The sequence below is a fragment of the Brassica napus genome, unplaced genomic scaffold (assembly GCF_020379485.1).
Source record: "Brassica napus cultivar Da-Ae unplaced genomic scaffold, Da-Ae ScsIHWf_2276;HRSCAF=2934, whole genome shotgun sequence".
In the NCBI taxonomy this organism is placed as follows: domain Eukaryota; kingdom Viridiplantae; phylum Streptophyta; class Magnoliopsida; order Brassicales; family Brassicaceae; genus Brassica; species Brassica napus.
In genome coordinates this window covers 398,314-415,692 of record NW_026015668.1, presented here as the reverse complement: position 1 = coordinate 415,692, position 17,379 = coordinate 398,314, and the positions used below count along the sequence as shown (strand labels likewise).

At 35.9% G+C, this 17,379-nt stretch overlaps 1 protein-coding gene and 1 non-coding gene across 2 annotated transcripts; one reads left to right on the top strand and one right to left on the bottom strand.

The window, feature by feature from the left end:
• The first annotated feature begins 5,475 nt into the window (after positions 1-5,475).
• On the top strand, positions 5,476-5,582 carry LOC125600474. Its single transcript, XR_007333809.1, has one exon. It is a non-coding gene; the product is annotated as a small nucleolar RNA R71 (small nucleolar RNA).
• Positions 5,583-11,497: 5,915 nt separating this feature from the next.
• LOC106400172 (protein LIGHT-DEPENDENT SHORT HYPOCOTYLS 9) lies at positions 11,498-12,217 on the bottom strand. The gene has a single exon (XM_013840566.3). It carries the CDS (start codon positions 12,118-12,120, stop codon positions 11,539-11,541), a length of 582 nt encoding a protein of 193 aa, XP_013696020.2. The 5' UTR covers positions 12,121-12,217; the 3' UTR covers positions 11,498-11,538.
• Between the last annotated feature and the right edge of the window lie 5,162 nt (positions 12,218-17,379).

Below are 17,379 nucleotides of genomic sequence, written 5' to 3'. Positions count from 1 at the left end.
TTCGAATTATACTTTTCATATTCGAACTTTTTAAAAAAAAAAATTTTGATTTTTTTCGAATATTTGTTTTTTCAAAATTTCTTTTTGAAAATTGAAAATTAGTTTTGAAACTATTTTAAATTGTTTTTATATTTTTAAGTATTTATTTATATATTTATTAGAATCTTAAATTTCACATTTCAGAACTCTACCCCACCTCTCAACTCTAAACCCTTAGCTTAGATTAGTTAACCCTAGGGTTGTAAATATCTTTAAATATGATTTTTTGTATTGATGCACGTGTGTGGTATTTTTGGCAATTTCCATTTATTCTTTAACAAATATTATCTTAGAAAAGAAAATGTTATTTTGTCACAAACAATTATTTTAGTTCTATGAACTACACTATTTGTTGTCTTAACAAATATTCAGGGTTTTTTTTTTTTGACAGCAAACATTCACAGACTCATGTTGACTCTGTAAACCAAAGTGGTAACTCTGCATCCAAATGTACGGCGAAAGATGGTTGTTTCCTAGCACTGCGTGCTAAACTATCCGCCTTGAGGTTTGTCGTTTGATGAACATGAATGATTTATGAGTTGAGGAAACTTCTTCTGAGAAGCTTAATGTCTTCCAGGTAGCCTTCAAATGCTGGCCATTCTTCAGGTTGATGTTAGGAGTTTTCAAGGCTCCTAAGACAAATGGTGTAGTATAGTGATTGTCGAACCAGTTCTGAGGGATATCAAAGCACTGAGAATGCAAGTACTCACTTAATCTAAGTGCAACCAATGATTTAAATGGGTTTTAAGCTATGACTAAAACTAGAAAGCAATAACAGAATGATACTTTCTTGACTAATGGAAAAGAGAACTCATGGGCATAGGGATTAGACCTTGGGTGATCAAGTATCGAACTAAGGATGGCAAACGATCAATCAAACTATCAACCTTAAGCCTAGACACAATTCTAAGCAAGCTCCATGTCTAGATGAATGCTCATTTGCTAACATATCTCAAACATCAAATATCTTTGGTTGAATAATATGAAAGCAATCATTACTAACAAGTCTATTAGCTATCTTAGCATCTTTAACAACAAATGTCTTTGGCAAAGTATACTAAAAGCCTAGGAGAGTTGTCTCAGGCATTTCATCAAACACCTTTCGGGTGGGAAATGCCTATTGATCAACTTTTGAGTGGCCAACTCAGAAGATGCATTAAGAATACTCTACTAGCAAGGAACAAGAATGATCTACACTAAAACATCCTAGAACTAACCTAATCACCCTTAATCTCCCTAACTCATGAATTCAAAAGGTGATTACTCACTAATCTCCATGATTCCTCTTAAACTCATATTGGATTTCAGATTAATCATGTAGAGAAATAAATAAGAAATCAACAAGAACACAAGAACGTAACAATCAAAAATCCAAGAGATGAACTTCTCTAGAGAGTTTTTGTGTATTTTTCAATAGATCCAAGATAGTCTGCCTGCCGGCTACAAAACATGTTTAAAACATAGGTTTTAGAAATGTAAAACGTCCAAAATAAATTGCAAAAAGGTCCTTGAGAAGTCATGATTTTCGGCAGCAAAATAACGCGGAGCGACTTGCAGGTGTCGCTCCGGAAGGTCGCTCCAGGGCCGATTTTTGGTGTCTCCGGGCGAGAGGTCTGAGCGACTTTGGTGTGTCGCTCCAACGAGTCGCTCTGAATCGGGAGCGACCTTGATAGGTCGCTCTGAGAGGTCGCTCCAGGGTCATCTAAGACTGTTCGGAGTGACGAGAACGCGAGCGACTTCATGGCGTCGCTTTAGGAGGTCGCTCCGAGAGGGGTGTGAGATGCGAGCGACCTCGGCGCGTCGCTTCACGGGGTGAGTATGGCGAGCGACTTCACGGGGTCGCTCCAGCTAGGTCGCTCTGAGAGGTGCTTTGGAGCGACCTCATGACGTCGCTGCGGAACCTCGCTCCCCTGCTCTGCTCATCCAATGATCACATATTTCACCTCCTTTGAGCTCCAAATGCATCCAAATAGCCCCAAGAACTCCATGTGGCACTCCAACACCTGATAGAGACTCATGTATGCAAAATGTAACCTACACATGACTAAATCCTAGTCTATATGATCAAAATGCACATGGATGAATTGATAAGATAATGGAAATATGCAAGATATCAACTCCCCCAAACTTGTTCTTTTACTTGTCCACAAGTGAACTTTCTAGAACTCATAGGGAGAGAGGTTTGAAGGTGGGAGCTCATAGCCAAAAGAAACACAACTAGTACTCGATTCAACATCTAATCCAGCATGAGCACACTCTCTTATTACACTCTAGCTTCTCTAGGCCTATCTCAACTCTTTTTGCCCTTACACTCATCATCAAGCATCCACACATTCAAATCAACCAACTCTCACATTCATTAAGCACAAAACATCAGGTGAATTCTTGCAAATGGTCAGTTGGTCCAAGTCATTTGGTTGGGTGAGGGAAGGCTTTTATTCAAGTGATTCAAGAGGTTCGAAACATAAAATCTTTAAGGTGGTTTACTCTCGAAACAATTAGCCTTGACATTGCACATAATATATCTAAGAAAGGGATCAACTCATGCATACAATGCTCAATCTCCATTGTTCTACCCTTTTCCCAAACATACAATCACACAATCATTTCCCAATGTCAAACCAACTCACATCTCTCGCCAAAAGATCCTAAGAACATCAACTCTTTCTCTGTGAAATCTACAAGGGATTTTTCACAACCTCAAAACATTTCTTAGCTCCTAACAACCTTGCTAGCCCCCTTTTTCTTTCTTTTTCTTTTCTTTTTTTTATTTTTATTTTTATTTTATTTTTATTTTTTTTTAGATGGGGGCCAAGACTTTTCATAACTTGAGCTAGAAGTTTTTCTACCTATCCCAATAAGACAATTCACTTAAACACAAAGAGTCATTTCTTTTTCTTTTTCATTGCTCCCAAATCATAATCACAACTCTCACCCCCCACCTATAGCTAGACAATAAAGTGCCCAATCTAGCAAGAATGAAGATCAAGAATTGTCGTTCCCGATACTCTCAACATTATGCACATGTAAGACTTTCCGAAGAAGGCCTCACTCATCAAACAATGAAAGCTTAAAAGAAGGGAAAGGTTTTGGGAGTGGTCTACCACTAGAGTTTGTCAAAATAAGATTGGCATAAAGGATGTGACAACTCAAGTGTGTATAGCCATGACTCAGTACACAAGGGACCATGAGCAAGAAGCATTAAGTTCGTTCAGTTCAAATAAGGTTGTAGTTGGCTTCAAAGACTGAGTTTCAGCAATCAACAAGTTTCAGGAAGAGTCTTCAAGGCTCGAAGCATACAAGTGTTTTTGAGAGGTGCAAAAGCTACTCAGGTGCAACGTAGTGTTCTTTACAAGGCATTTAAAATCATTGCTCCCAATGCAACCTATATGCTCTAGACTCTCCTAGAAATGCCAATGATGCAAACTAAATGAATTTTTTTTTTTATGCAAATATATATGTATAATGCAATGCATGAGACACAAAATCATCAAAGCAAACGTGATCAAATACTTGGTACCTCCCCCAAACTTAAATGACACAGTCTCTGTGTTGTCAAGGAGAGAGAGATACCCAAAAAGAGAAAACTAATATGCAAAATGGTATATACAAGGGAAAGTAGTGGGTTACCTTCTATGGAGAATGAGTAGAGGGAGATGCTCCCTCCTCGTCGTCCTCAGGTGGTAACTCTTCAAGGTGCTCATCAGTAAGAGTGCCCATCTCTTCAATGTAGAAGGCTTGCCCGAACACAGTTGGTTTCTTCATTTTCTCCTTGATGTCAAAGTGGAGAACATGCCCTTTACCCAAATGGAGATCAATCGTGCCCTCTTTCACCTTAACAGTTGCTCCTGCTGTAGCTAAGAATGGCCTTCCAAGAATCAATGGGTCTTGAGCCTCCTCACCCATCTCAAGCACCACAAAATCTGTAGGTATCTCATATTTTCCAATCTTCACAGGTAGGTCCTCTAAGATGCCCACAGGGTACTTCACTGAACGATCAGCTAACACCAGAGAGAGTTTACACTTCTTGTACTGAGTGAATCCAAGCTTCTTTGCAACAGACAAAGGCATCACGCTGACACTAGCTCCCAAATCGCAGAGACATTTCTCAAATACCATAGGTCCAAGAGCACAAGGTAGTGTGAAGCATCCTGGATCCTCTAACTTCTCTGGAACATCAAGCCTTTGGATGATGGCACTGCACTCATGGGTAAGAATCATCATGCTTTCCATTTCCTTCTTCTTTGCAGCTACAACATCTTTCAGGAACTTGTTGTATTGAGGAATCAACATGAAAGCATCGATGATGGGCATTGCAACCTGAGCTTCACTCATTTGCTTGTCAAACAAAGCCTTGTACTTCTCTAGCAGCTGCCTCTTGAATCTACCAGGGAATGGTAGTTTGGGTTCATAGGGAGGAGGAACAAAAGAATTCTCACTTGCTGGAGCAAGAACTTCACCATCTTTCACTGTTTTCTTCTCTTCCCCAACCTTTCCTTTACCCTTGGCTTCCACAATCTTCTCCAAGATTTCATCATTGATTTTCTCATCAACAATCACCACTTCATCATCTAAGTTGATGGCCACCTCCTCACCTAGTTTCTCAGCATCCTGGTGAGGGTTGTAGGAGGTAACTGCTTACCACTCCTAAGGGTGATAGCTTTGGCCTCCTTGGGGTTTTGGTCAGATTTTCCAGGTAGAGATCCTTGCTGGCGAGTCTGGTGAGTGTTCATGGAAGCAAACTGATTCTCTAAATTCTTGACTGTAGAAGCAAGATGTGAGAACTTGTTGTTGAGCTCATTGTAGCTCCCATCAATCTTGGAATGAAGGTTCTTCAACTCATAACCAACATGCTTCTCACTTCTAGTCTGAGACTCCAAGATTTGTTTCAGCAGGGTGTCAGTGCTGCTCTCTTGAGGAGCAGAGGAACCAGATGAGGGGTTTTGCTGAGGTTGATAGCTGCCTTGCTGGTTGTTTCGAGGCGGATAACCACTCTGTTGGTTGTTGGGATAGGATTTCTGTTGGTAGTTGTTGTACTGAAAGTTGGGCTCTTTTTTGTACCAGCTACCATTGTTGTTGATGAAACACAGCTCTTCCTGACCTTCCAAACCCTCAACCTCATGGACAACAGGTGGTGTCTCTTGGCTTGGGTTACCAACAAAGTGCAGCTGCTCTTGTGTGGCTTTATCAGCAAGGAGGATGTCTATCTTATCCTGTAGAGCTTTCAACTCCTTCCTCGTCTGCTTATCATCTGTTCGACTGCTTCTGTCGTGGTCTCCACTGTAGACTGCATCACTCTTTACCATGTTGTCAACCAGCTCCTCTGCATCTTCCTCAGTTCTCCCCAAGAAGAACCCATTGCTAGCTGTATCCAGTCTGGCCCTGTACTTAGGAAGAGCACCACGGTAGAATGTGCTCAGCAAGCTCTCCTTAGAGAAACCATGGTGTGGGCATTGAGCTTGGTAGCCCTTGAATCTCTCCCAGGCTTCACTGAATCCTTCCAAGTTCTTCTGTTGGAAACTGGAGATCTCATTTCTCAGCTTAGCAGTTCTTGAGGATGAGAAGAATTTCTCCAAGAATGCTCTCTTGCACTCATCCCAAGTGGTGATAGAGTCGCTGGGTAGAGACTTCTCCCACTGACGTGCCTTATCCCCCAAAGAGAAAGGGAATAGCTTGAGCTTTAAGGCATCTTCGGACACACCATTGGTTTTTGACAACCCACAGTAGCTGTCGAACCTGTCCAAGTGATCAAATGGGTCCTCCAGAGCCAAGCCATGATACTTGTTGTTCTCGATCACGTTGAGGAGTCCTGACTTGACCTCAAAGTTGTTGGCTGCCACAGCTGGTGCTCGGATTCCGAATCTATGACCATGTATGTTGGGGCGGTCGTAAGTGCCAATGGGTCGAGCTGCCCGCGGTTGGTGTTCTGCCCCTTGCGGTGGATCTGCCATATCAATATCCAAGTGGGCCTGGTGTTCTTCTTCTCTTCTAGCTCTAGCACACTCCCTCTCAAAAGCTCTGATGTCTGCTACTATTGGAACTAGGTTTGATGGACCCCTGCTCCTCAAGTTCATACACCTGAAAGTGAAAGGTAGGTGAAGAAGAAGAATCAGTAACAAAACAAAATTAAAATGACTTAGTCTCAAGCAAGTGACTAAATCTCAATGTTTAAATCTACTCAGAATTTGGCAACGGCGCCAATTTGATGTTAGGAGTTTTCAAGGCTCCTAAGACAAATGTTGTAGTATAGTGATTGTCGAACCAGTTCTGAGGGATATCAAAGCACTGAGAATGCAAGTACTCACTTAATCTAAGTGCAACCAATGATTTAGATGGGTTTTAAGCTATGACTAAAACTAGAAAGCAATAACAGAATGATACTTTCTTGACTAAGGGAAAAGAGAACTCATGGGCATAGGGATTAGACCTTGGGTGATCAAGTATCGAACTAAGGATGGCAAATGATCAATCAAACTATCAACCTTAAGCCTAGACACAATTCTAAGCAAGCTCTATGTCTAGATGAATGCTCATTTGCTAACATATCTCAAACATCAAATGTCTTTGGTTGAATAATATGAAAGCAATCATTACTAACAAGTCTATTAGCTATCTTAGCATCTTTAACAACAAATGTCTTTGGCAAAGTATACTAAAAGCCTAGGAGAGTTGTCTCAGGCATTTCATCAAACACCTTTCGGGTGGGAAATGCCTATTGATCAACTTTTGAGTGGCCAACTCAGAAGATGCATTAAGAATACTCTACTAGCAAGGAACAAGAATGATCTACACTAAAACATCCTAGAACTAACCTAATCACCCTTAATCTCCCTAACCCATGAATTCAAAAGGTGATTACTCACTAATCTCCATGATTCCTCTTAAACCCATATTGGATTTCAGATTAATCATGTAGAGAAATAGATAAGAAATCAACAAGAACACAAGAACATAACAATCAAAATCCAAGAGATGAACTTCTCAAGAGAGTTTTTGTGTATTTTTCAATAGATCCAAGATAGTCTGCCTGGTGGCTACAAAAGATGTTTAAAACATAGGTTTTAGAAATGTAAAACGTCCAAAATAAATTGCAAAAAGGTCCTTGAGAAGTCATGATTTTCGGCAGCAAAATAACGCGGAGCGACTTGCAGGTGTCGCTCCGGAAGGTCGCTCCAGGGCCGATTTTTGGTGTCTCCGGGCGAGAGGTCCCGAGCGACTTTGGTGTGTCGCTCCAACGGGTCGCTCTGAATCGGGAGCGACCTTGATAGGTCGCTCTGAGAGGTCGCTCCAGGGTCATCTAAGACTGTTCGGAGTGACGAGAACGCGAGCGACTTCATGGCGTCGCTTTAGGAGGTCGCTCCGAGAGGGGTGTGAGATGCGAGCGACCTCGGCGCGTCGCTCTGGGCAAGTCGCTTCACGGGGTGAGTATGGCGAGCGACTTCACGGGGTCGCTCCAGCTAGGTCGCTCTGAGAGGTGCTTTGGAGCGACCTCATGACATCGCTGCGGAACCTCGCTCCCCTGCTCTGCTCATCCAATGATCACATATTTCACCTCCTTTGAGCTCCAAATGCATCCAAATAGCCCCAAGAACTCCATGTGGCACTCCAACACCTGATAGAGACTCATGTATGCAAAATGTAACCTACACATGACTAAATCCTAGTCTATATGATCAAAATGCACATGGATGAATGGATAAGATAATGGAAATATGCAAGATATCACAGGTTCTGAAACTATCTTCACCAATTGAGAACAATCCGTAGCAAACGTGACCTGAAACTGTCTTAAATTCTTCATACATTCCATTGCCCATATTAATGCCTCTATCTCCGAATAGAGAGGAGATAGACATGCCCGTACATTCCTTGCCCCTAACAAACCATCAAAACCTGGGAGAGTACTAGACCAGCCTTGCCCTGAAAAATGGTCATTATCCTTCCATGAACCGTCTGTAAAACACCATATTCCTGCAGTTACTTGAGTGGGTCTGGTCTGTACTTCCTGTACCAAACTCTGATTCCTTGATACATGCGCCTCAATCCAAAGTGTTGATTCCAATTCTGCTAATTTAAGAGTGTCCCTCGGATCAACATCAATGTTACTAAACACTTTGTTTTTCCGACTTTTCCAGATATACCATATTATCCATGCAAACTGATGATCCTCCATTTTTGGATTAACTCTCCAAAAGAGATGATCCATATTGGCAAAAAAAAAGAACTTGTAGGAAAGAAATTCGGATTTGATATTCTGGGTTTAACTATAAAAATTTAGACCATTCTTTGTTTTTAGATATATCAGGTTTTATCTATTTCTTTGAATTAAACTATAATTTTTATTATAATAAGATAAATCAGATTCATTTTTTCTATTTTATTTATTTAAGTGCTTAATATCTCATGATTTTGGCATTTTATTTTAGTTCATTTGGTCATTTATATTGAATTTAAGTTTGTATATTGCGTTTTAGTATTCATTTGCACACAACATGGAATAAAATGCATATCTGAAAATTTAGAGTCAATTACGGAAAATATATCTATAAATCAGAAAGTTTGAGGGAAGAACTTTCAAATGAAGATTGATGAGGACATCAAGTCAACATAACCCATAGAGCAAATAATCATGAGGCATGGAGTGGAGAGCATGAAGCTCAAATGAGCTAAAGAAACCGAGTAGGACATATGTGCATACAAAATTCTCTATCTCCACAACCATAAAGACAATTGACATGAAATCACTTGCCAAAGACAGTTAACTCACCAGTGCATCAATAGGAAGTGGTATATTCCTCATATCTCAGTCCATAAAAGTCCAACCATGAGTTGCCTTCAACCAAAGTCACTTGTCCCCTCAAAGAGAGCCTCTTAGGATTCCATAGAAGGAATAAAATAGCCCAGAACCAGATCCAACAAAAAGATCCATCCAATTTACTAAATGAGTCAAAACGACATTATTTAATTGAAGTCTTTAACTCTTTCATAAAATTTCGACCCGAACCTATTTATAGAAACCAGGAGAGATACTAGACCATCTAGAAGTCATCCAAGATGTCCTACAATAAACCAGGATCGGGCGGATCGACTCTTGCTTACACTTGACATATTTGGAGCTATTTTCATTCAAACTCCATTAATAACTCTTTCCAAATTCCAACAATCTCTCCAACGGCTAGTTTTTGATTTTTATGCTTTGTTTGACTTGTTTCCTTATTTTTTCTGAGAAATGAGTCATGGCCTATATAAGCTTTTAGACAGTTCAAAATTCACCTTTCAATCTACAAGTTTTGTACATAAGAATTTTTTTTTCAAAGAGTGTCTTTGAATATCTTGCCTTCAGTTTTATTTGAGTCATTTGTAGATGCTGATCTATAGATTAGGATTGCTTGTGTTATTCGAGCAAGTCTATTTCACCACCGATAGAGAGAGTTAGTCACACTCACAGATTGAGAGAGTTGATCAAAACTACTCTTCAATGGAGATTTCTTAACAACTCAAAGCTTGTCTGCCACTAAACCACAATCACATGGTTACACATAATATTTTAAAATCTCGTAGTAGGTTAAGGGTTCATAACTAATTAAGAGCATATTTTAAAACCACATTATTTAGAAAATGAAATTATTTGTCAAATAAGCTCTTAATTTTAATTTATCAATAGACTCGTGATGATTAGTTTGGGTGAAACACGTAAAACATACTTTTAATATAATAATATGTTTTTATTTTTATAAAAGCTTCTACTTCTGTTATCAAAACAATAACATAGAATAAAATTAATCATTAAAAAGGAAACTGAAAAATAATTAATAATGAAAATGATTCATTATTATTTTAGTTTATTAGTGGTATATATGTAATTGACCATTATGAAAACTTACGTGTAAATTGTCAAATATTATAGAGGTCATTAGGCATTCAAATTTTGTAATAATATTTTAGTTGGAGTACGCTATAATTGAGTGACTAACTTCAAAAATTTATAATACAGTGAGCTATAAAATATAAGTTTCAATAGCACGAGATATTCACACATAAGATGAATCAACTTTTAAATAACACATAACTTAGAATGGACCAGTAGATTAATGTCTGAATGTTTTAACAAAATCCATAATTGTATAAGACCATTTAAAAGTCTTTTTTTTTTACTAACTTGAGGGTATCCAGACGTCAAACCCAAACTAATCTCCAAAAAAAGATACAATCCATCATATAAATAGTTTTCCGGATTTTCAAATTAGCCGAAGTTCATTTTCTGTGTAGCCATAATATGAAGTGTAGTGGAGTGCATTTGAATCCAGATTACTTAGGTTAACCCGGGTTGCTCAGGTTTCAAGATCATTTAAAAGCTATATTCTTCTTTTCTTAGAATACTAATTTTCATGCATATCGTTTAATTGCTTTTTTTTTATCGTTTAGTTACATGATTCGAGAAACCATGCATTTTGTAAACCGGCCGATTTGCCACTAATCCATTCTTCAAAGTCAGTAATATATAAAGAAATCAGGCATTTTGGAATATATTAAAAACAAGATTATTCTAATCATCCTAGCTAGCATCCCTAGCTAGCAGACTCCAAACCAACATTTATTAAATACTATGGTCTAATGTATAGCTACAAGATTATTCCAAAATATAATCCAAAATAAATGTATATACACATAATACTTTTTTGTCACTAAATATATTAAAATCTTCAAAGGGTAACCGATTATAACCGGAGCTAAGCTCAACGGTAAAATGATAACAACCAAAGGTAAGCTCAACGGTAAGACGATAACAACCGAAACTAACCTCGAGGTAAACTGATCAATTAAAAAAGTACAATAAGACATAATATAGAAATGTTAAAAGGAGACACTAGCTCAACGGTAAGACGATAACAACTGGAGCTAAGCTCAATGGTAAGATGATAACAACCGAGCTACAACCGGAGCTAAGCTCAACGGTAAGATGATAACAACCGAGCTAACCTCTGACACATATTACTAAACTTCATATTTTGTGACAACTTGTATATGTGTACATATCCAAGTAACTTTTAAATGTATGTAATGTAAGAAATATTATTGACCTACACATGCTACCAGTGTACGAGTATACATCATTATGCATGCAATGCAACGTACAGAAAATTTATGTCATTAAAATACCATTCACAATTGGACACTTGAAGAGTTAATAAGAAAAAAAAACTACTTTTTCGGTATTTTATCCCTTAAACATATATGATCTTCAATACCTATTACTATTCGTTAGAAAATACCAATTACTATTCGTATATATATATATAATGACAACATAAATTATCAAGAAATTTCATGGAATGAATCACTATGATTGATATGATATTTTGAGTTTTTGTGGTGTCCTTATTCAGAGGGAATAATTCCAATTTAAAAAGAGCATATGAGAGTTTAAATTAAGAGTGAAAAAAAAAAGAATTTCAAAATAGATTTACCTATATCGGAATTTTTTTATGTGATAAATTATCAAGTGGACGACTGATTATGAGTCGAAGAGTTTGCAACATCCTTCCTGGCAACAACCCCGTCGTTTTTAATCTTCCTCCTCTTCTTTTTCCTGTACGGAATCCCACGAGCCTTGGCTTGAGATTCTCTCACTTCCCTCAAGTGAACCCGGATTGACCCGTTTGCAAACGGGTTAGTATCCGGTGACCCACCGCCATGTTCCTCATAAGCAGCTCTCAACCGTCCTATCAAAGCATCTAAGCTTCCCCAAGCTTGTTTGAGAGGACATGTGCACGGTCCTGGTGGATCTGGTTGTCCGAAGAAGACACAAGCTTGGTGATGTACTTTGGTCTTACCGAACTGATCTAAGTACCTGAAGAAACTTAGCACGTGTGTGTAATCGAACTGAGACATCATCTGCGGTGGATTCTGCGATTTTAGGTATTGGATGAACGTGTTCCAGTCTCGGCGTTTCTGAGACTCGTAGCGGCTGAGCGGTTGCTGCGCCTGCGGTTGAGAAGGAAGCAGTTGCTTGTGGTTGATGGAGGAAGAAGATGGACGATCCGGTGGATCTTTCGTTGGTGTGTGATGATCCGAAGACATTCTTAGGGGTAACTCTGATTTCTTTTTGGTGTTGTTTTGGTATAATATTCTGATTTATGAGAAAATTCAAGGTCTAAAAGCGACAATAAAGTGAAGGAAAGCAAGAGAGATACGTACTGAGTGGAAGGAGGAGAAAATATATTTAGGTGTTTTATATAAATTTTTTTTTTTTTTTATATATAAATTGATACATGTATAAAGTGTCAATAAATTTTGATTATTTCATGCGAATATTAAAGTCCTAGTTTTATTTTATTTGAAAACATGCATGCTAACTCTAACTTATTGAATCAGAATTTATCTATTTTAAAGTAATGATGAAAAATAAATCCAATCTTCTATACATGCAAATTGCAATTTGCAACTAATGAGAGCTATATTATATATTGAAACATCTTGTGAACTGTATTCAAAAAAAAAAAAAGAACATCTTGTGAATTTATATATATTTGGAATCATTGTAAAGCAGACAACTGTAATTTTGAGATTTAGACCTACATATATTATATCTAAGATAATGTGAAAGCTTTATTGTTTTCAGACTATGGCCTTTGATTGGTAACCTGTAGGAGGAGCCTAAACATTTATAAATCATTACGACCAATATATCTATGACAATCGAAGAAGATCTAATTAATGAGATTTTTTTTTTTCCTTTTTCAAATTTCAGCTTTACACTTTACAGGGACTGTATTTTGTTATTGTATTGTGTTGACAAGTTACTTTCTCTGACTTTTTTTGTCATCATTCTAGAAAAAAATAGTTTTGCAACGTACACAAAACAATTCAAATATCGACCTTGTAATAATATATATACAATTAGTACACATTTTTATATTAGTTAAAAAAAATAGAGAATATACTTTAATGGACGGGACCCGTGAGAAGGTGCTCTCGTTCCTTTTAAAACAAAAATTAATCTGAGAATTTGTAAATTAATTCGTTTTTGGTTACTAATGTAGCTATTTACGCACTAGTATGATATACTCTTCTTTTAAATTTCCTAAAGAATTATTTGTTTAAGCTATCCAGTGTACGACTTAGCAACCCAAATCAACCATTATTGGTTTAAATAATGAATTATTAGTTAATTTCTCCAACTTGCTTAGTTTAGTGGCTATTGTTGAATCATGTAGCCTATTATATCTATAAGTCTATAACCTTTATGCATAAGAAATAGATATAAAAATTATAATAATAACGTTGATGGATGATGATGATTAGGTGTGGGCATATTAACTGAACTCGAATCCGAACCAACCCGAAAAACCCGAACGGGTTTAGGATTCAACCAGTCTGGATACCCGTACCCGATTGGTTATATCTGATATCCGAATCAATTACCCAAAGTACCCGAATGTATATATATTACTAACCTTAAACTTACATTTTCCTTTCTCATTCATTTTCCGTCTTTTCTTTCTTCAACATATATGTTCAGTACATACTCAAACTCATTTTATGACTGATTACATGTACGAATCACTATACTTTGTGATTTTGATTTATGTTTAATTATAAGTAGGATTTGCGATTTGTTTTCTCTTTGCTCTTAACATAGGCATGAGCTCAAACATTTATTATTATCCCGGTTTGATTTCTGTTTGATTTTGATGTCTCTTTGATTTTGATTTATGAATAGATGGATTCTTTACCATTTTCTATTCAAGATAATACAAATAAAAATTACACGAAGAAAAATAATACATGCTCGTGTTCCTCAACGTAATAACAAATCAGAAAGATCATAAATCTTATATTAAATTGTTCAATCTTTTAACTTCAACAATATTGATTCTGGTTTCATAGTGTCAAATCAAGGATACATAGAACTTTTTATTGTTACACAGTTCGGTTATATCGAAAATAACCCGAACCCGAACCATAAAAACCTGAATCCGATCCAAAGTATAAAATAACCCGAACGGATTCCGTACCTCTTCATCCGAAAACCCAAAAATCTGAAGCATCCGATCCAAACCGGAACGGAAACCCGAACGCCGATGCATAAATGATGATGATGACCGCCAATCCATCAACATCGTACTCGTAGCAACAAGCAATAACAATATATCAGTGACTATTAAACAAATTAACTTTTTCAATAAAATTTCAAAAATATTGCAAGTTATGATGATAACACAAAAGTACTTTTCATATACGTGAAGCTGTGATTTTCTTTGAATTAAAAACCAAACAAATATGATGTAAATAGTGACTCCATATTCATACATAGTATCGGCAGAAACTAAGAAAACACAACTTTCACGATGCAAATAGTAATTAACTAAACAGATCATGTGGATGAAAGTGGACTACAATTTAACTTTATACCCAAAAAAAATGAAAGTGGACTAACGTATAAATAATTGGTTTCCATTATCTTACCAATATACATATGATATATCAATGTAAACAGAAAAAACCAGAAAAACTATTTTGTTTCCTTTTGATATACTTTTAAGGTAGAATTCAGGTTACTGTTGCATGTATATATACATGCTCATGAAATGAACTTTTAAAATTTAGTAGTAGACAAATTAAAAAAAAAACTATTAACACTTATCGGCCGAAATGATCGTTCTATATAATAAAGAGTTAATTAGCGTCTATACCCGGAGACACCCTATATTTGCACTCTACCCCACATAAACAAAAAAATAATTTCAATTCAAATTTTGCCCCTACCGATTTATCCAATAGCTTTATAAGGTGTGTAAGCTTTTTGTCAAAAAAAAAATTTTTTTTTAGCCCTCTCTCATTATCTCTTTTACCTTTTTATCATCTTGTTCTATTCTTCTTTCCCTTCCTCCCACAAACAAGATTCTCATATGTATTTTATTTTTCTAAATTTTACTTTCTAATTATTATTTCAGTTTCTTCTATTCCAAATTCAACTCACTTTGTATTTTAACTACCTCCAACACAAACACCAACCGTTGTTGTAAAACACTATTTTTATGTTGGAACCAACTCTCCTAAAATTATATTTTAAAAGTTTTGTATTGGGTAGCTATGTAGACTAGATCCTCTTTCAAAAGAATAGAAATTCATGTGCAAAAAAAAAGTCCCCAAACAAATTTATCCAGACAGCAAAAAGTTGAGGAAAATAAAATGTTCAATAATATTTATTATTAATTTTTATATAATATATTAGTTGATAAATATTTTGATAATTGGTTTTTCAGTTTATACATTTGTTTCACATATGATTTTTAGCTGATAAATTAGTTGATACGTGATTTTGACTTGATACATTTTTCTCACGAAATGATTTGTTATATGATAAAAGATTTGTTGCATGGTACATGTTATGTTAGCGGATAGATAGTTTCATAACAAATAAATCATAAATGGTTCGTATGATCTTACAAAAGACTTGTCGCTAATTGATATATGGGTTGTGTATCTGATAAATGGTTTGATAAGTGAGTTAATATTTTAATTGAGAAATAGTTTATTATCTGATAAATAATTTGTTGTTTGGTACATGTTTTGTTAGCTGATACATAGTTTGGTATCGAAAGTTGATAAATTGTTGTATGATGTTACCAAAAACTTGTTGTTAATTGATGCATTGTTGTATAGCTCATTAATGATTTTATAAATTGTTTGTCCGCTTGTACATTATTTTTTTAACTTGATTTGGTAGCTGGAAAATAGGCTGATAATATTTTTTATCTGGAAGATGATTCGTTATCTGTGTAGTATTTGATTCTTTTTTATTTGTTATCTTTGTAGGTAAAAGATTGTCCTAGGTCTTCGTCTGGTCTATGTTGATATTTTCGGTGCCGAAGAAATCCGTGCTTATCTTTGGACTCCCATCCGGTTCATAAGTTTCTTAGAAAATAACTGTAAGTAACGGATACATGTTTTGTTAGATGATATATTGTTTTTCAGCTAATACATATTTTGATAACATTTATGTTTTGCTGTTATTTATTTAGTTACACGATAATATTTATGTTCAAATTTTACATTTTTTCGTTTTACACATTCTGTTGGAAGAAAGAAATAAAAAAAAAAAAAATAAGAGTGTAAATAAAAAAAATCGCGAGAAGAAATATGAAAGATGAAAGAAAATATGAGTGTAAAAGGAAATAGAGTGTAAAAGTATACGAGGAAAAATAGTGTAAGAAAAAAGAAAGTATAAAAATATGTAAGAGAAAAGAGAGTGTAAGAATGTGTCTGAGGAAAAAGAACGTAAAGAAAGACATTTTTGGAAATTCAAAGTTAAAAAGTAGAGCAATGTAAGCATACATCAAATCATGTGCAAATTGCCAATTTGGATGCTAATTAGGTATAATAAACGCTTTAATTGAAAAACACTACGATAGTGTGTTAGCATAAAACAATGGAGTAAGGTCATTGAATAATTTGGAAAACAGAAATACATAAAAAGCATGAAAATAATCAAATAAAAGAGTAGACATAATAATTAAAGGCAAGCATATTATTTGATACACACATTTAGTACCCATTGTCGGGGACTAAGAACTGGCAGCCGGTGAAAATCAGATTCCGGTGAACGGCGAACAAGAATCCGACGAGAAAACCCTAAAAAGCATTGTTGGACAAGATTTTGTAAGAGGAGATCTTGTGTGGGGGCAATATATATTCGATATACTTTTGCACGCAACATCAACCGAAATCAATCCACTCGATAAAAAAAAAGAAAATAAAAGACAAAAATAAAAAATATTCACGTGGGACTTGGGTCCATATGTTTTTAACCTGGTATCATTTTTATCATATTATTATGCAATTATAATTTTTGTTTATTTGTTGTTAGACGGTATATTAAATTTAAAAACATGAGAACAAATTTGATCAAGAATTCCCCCAGATCAGGTTTCAATGTTTTAAGTAGTCAATACACATCTCAGGAGTGATACGGCGGGATCGAAAAAGCGATTTGGAAAATTCAGATCAGCATGTAATATTAATTTGTCTTAATGGTCATTCGAACCGAAGACTTCTAACACCGAAGACTTCTAACGCAATGGCTAGAATGTTTTGCAGTTGAGCTAATGACAAAAAAATTCGAAAATGATGCTGCAAGTAGTGTCTAACTACTCATCTTTAAGTTAATTAAAGGAACTTTTAGTTGATGGAACCATTTGAAATGAATATATGCGATTCTACTATAAGGATTATTAATTATTATTATTATTATTTTGTTAGTACATAAATAATAAGAAGTTTAGATCTTTTAAAAGAAAAAAACTGGAGTAGGAAGTTCGGGTGTGTTTTGGAAGT

Coding starts and splice junctions, on each gene's coding strand:
- LOC106400172 (XM_013840566.3), bottom strand. CDS start 12,120: ATGTCTTCGGATCATCACACACCAACGAAAGATCCACCGGATCGTCCA.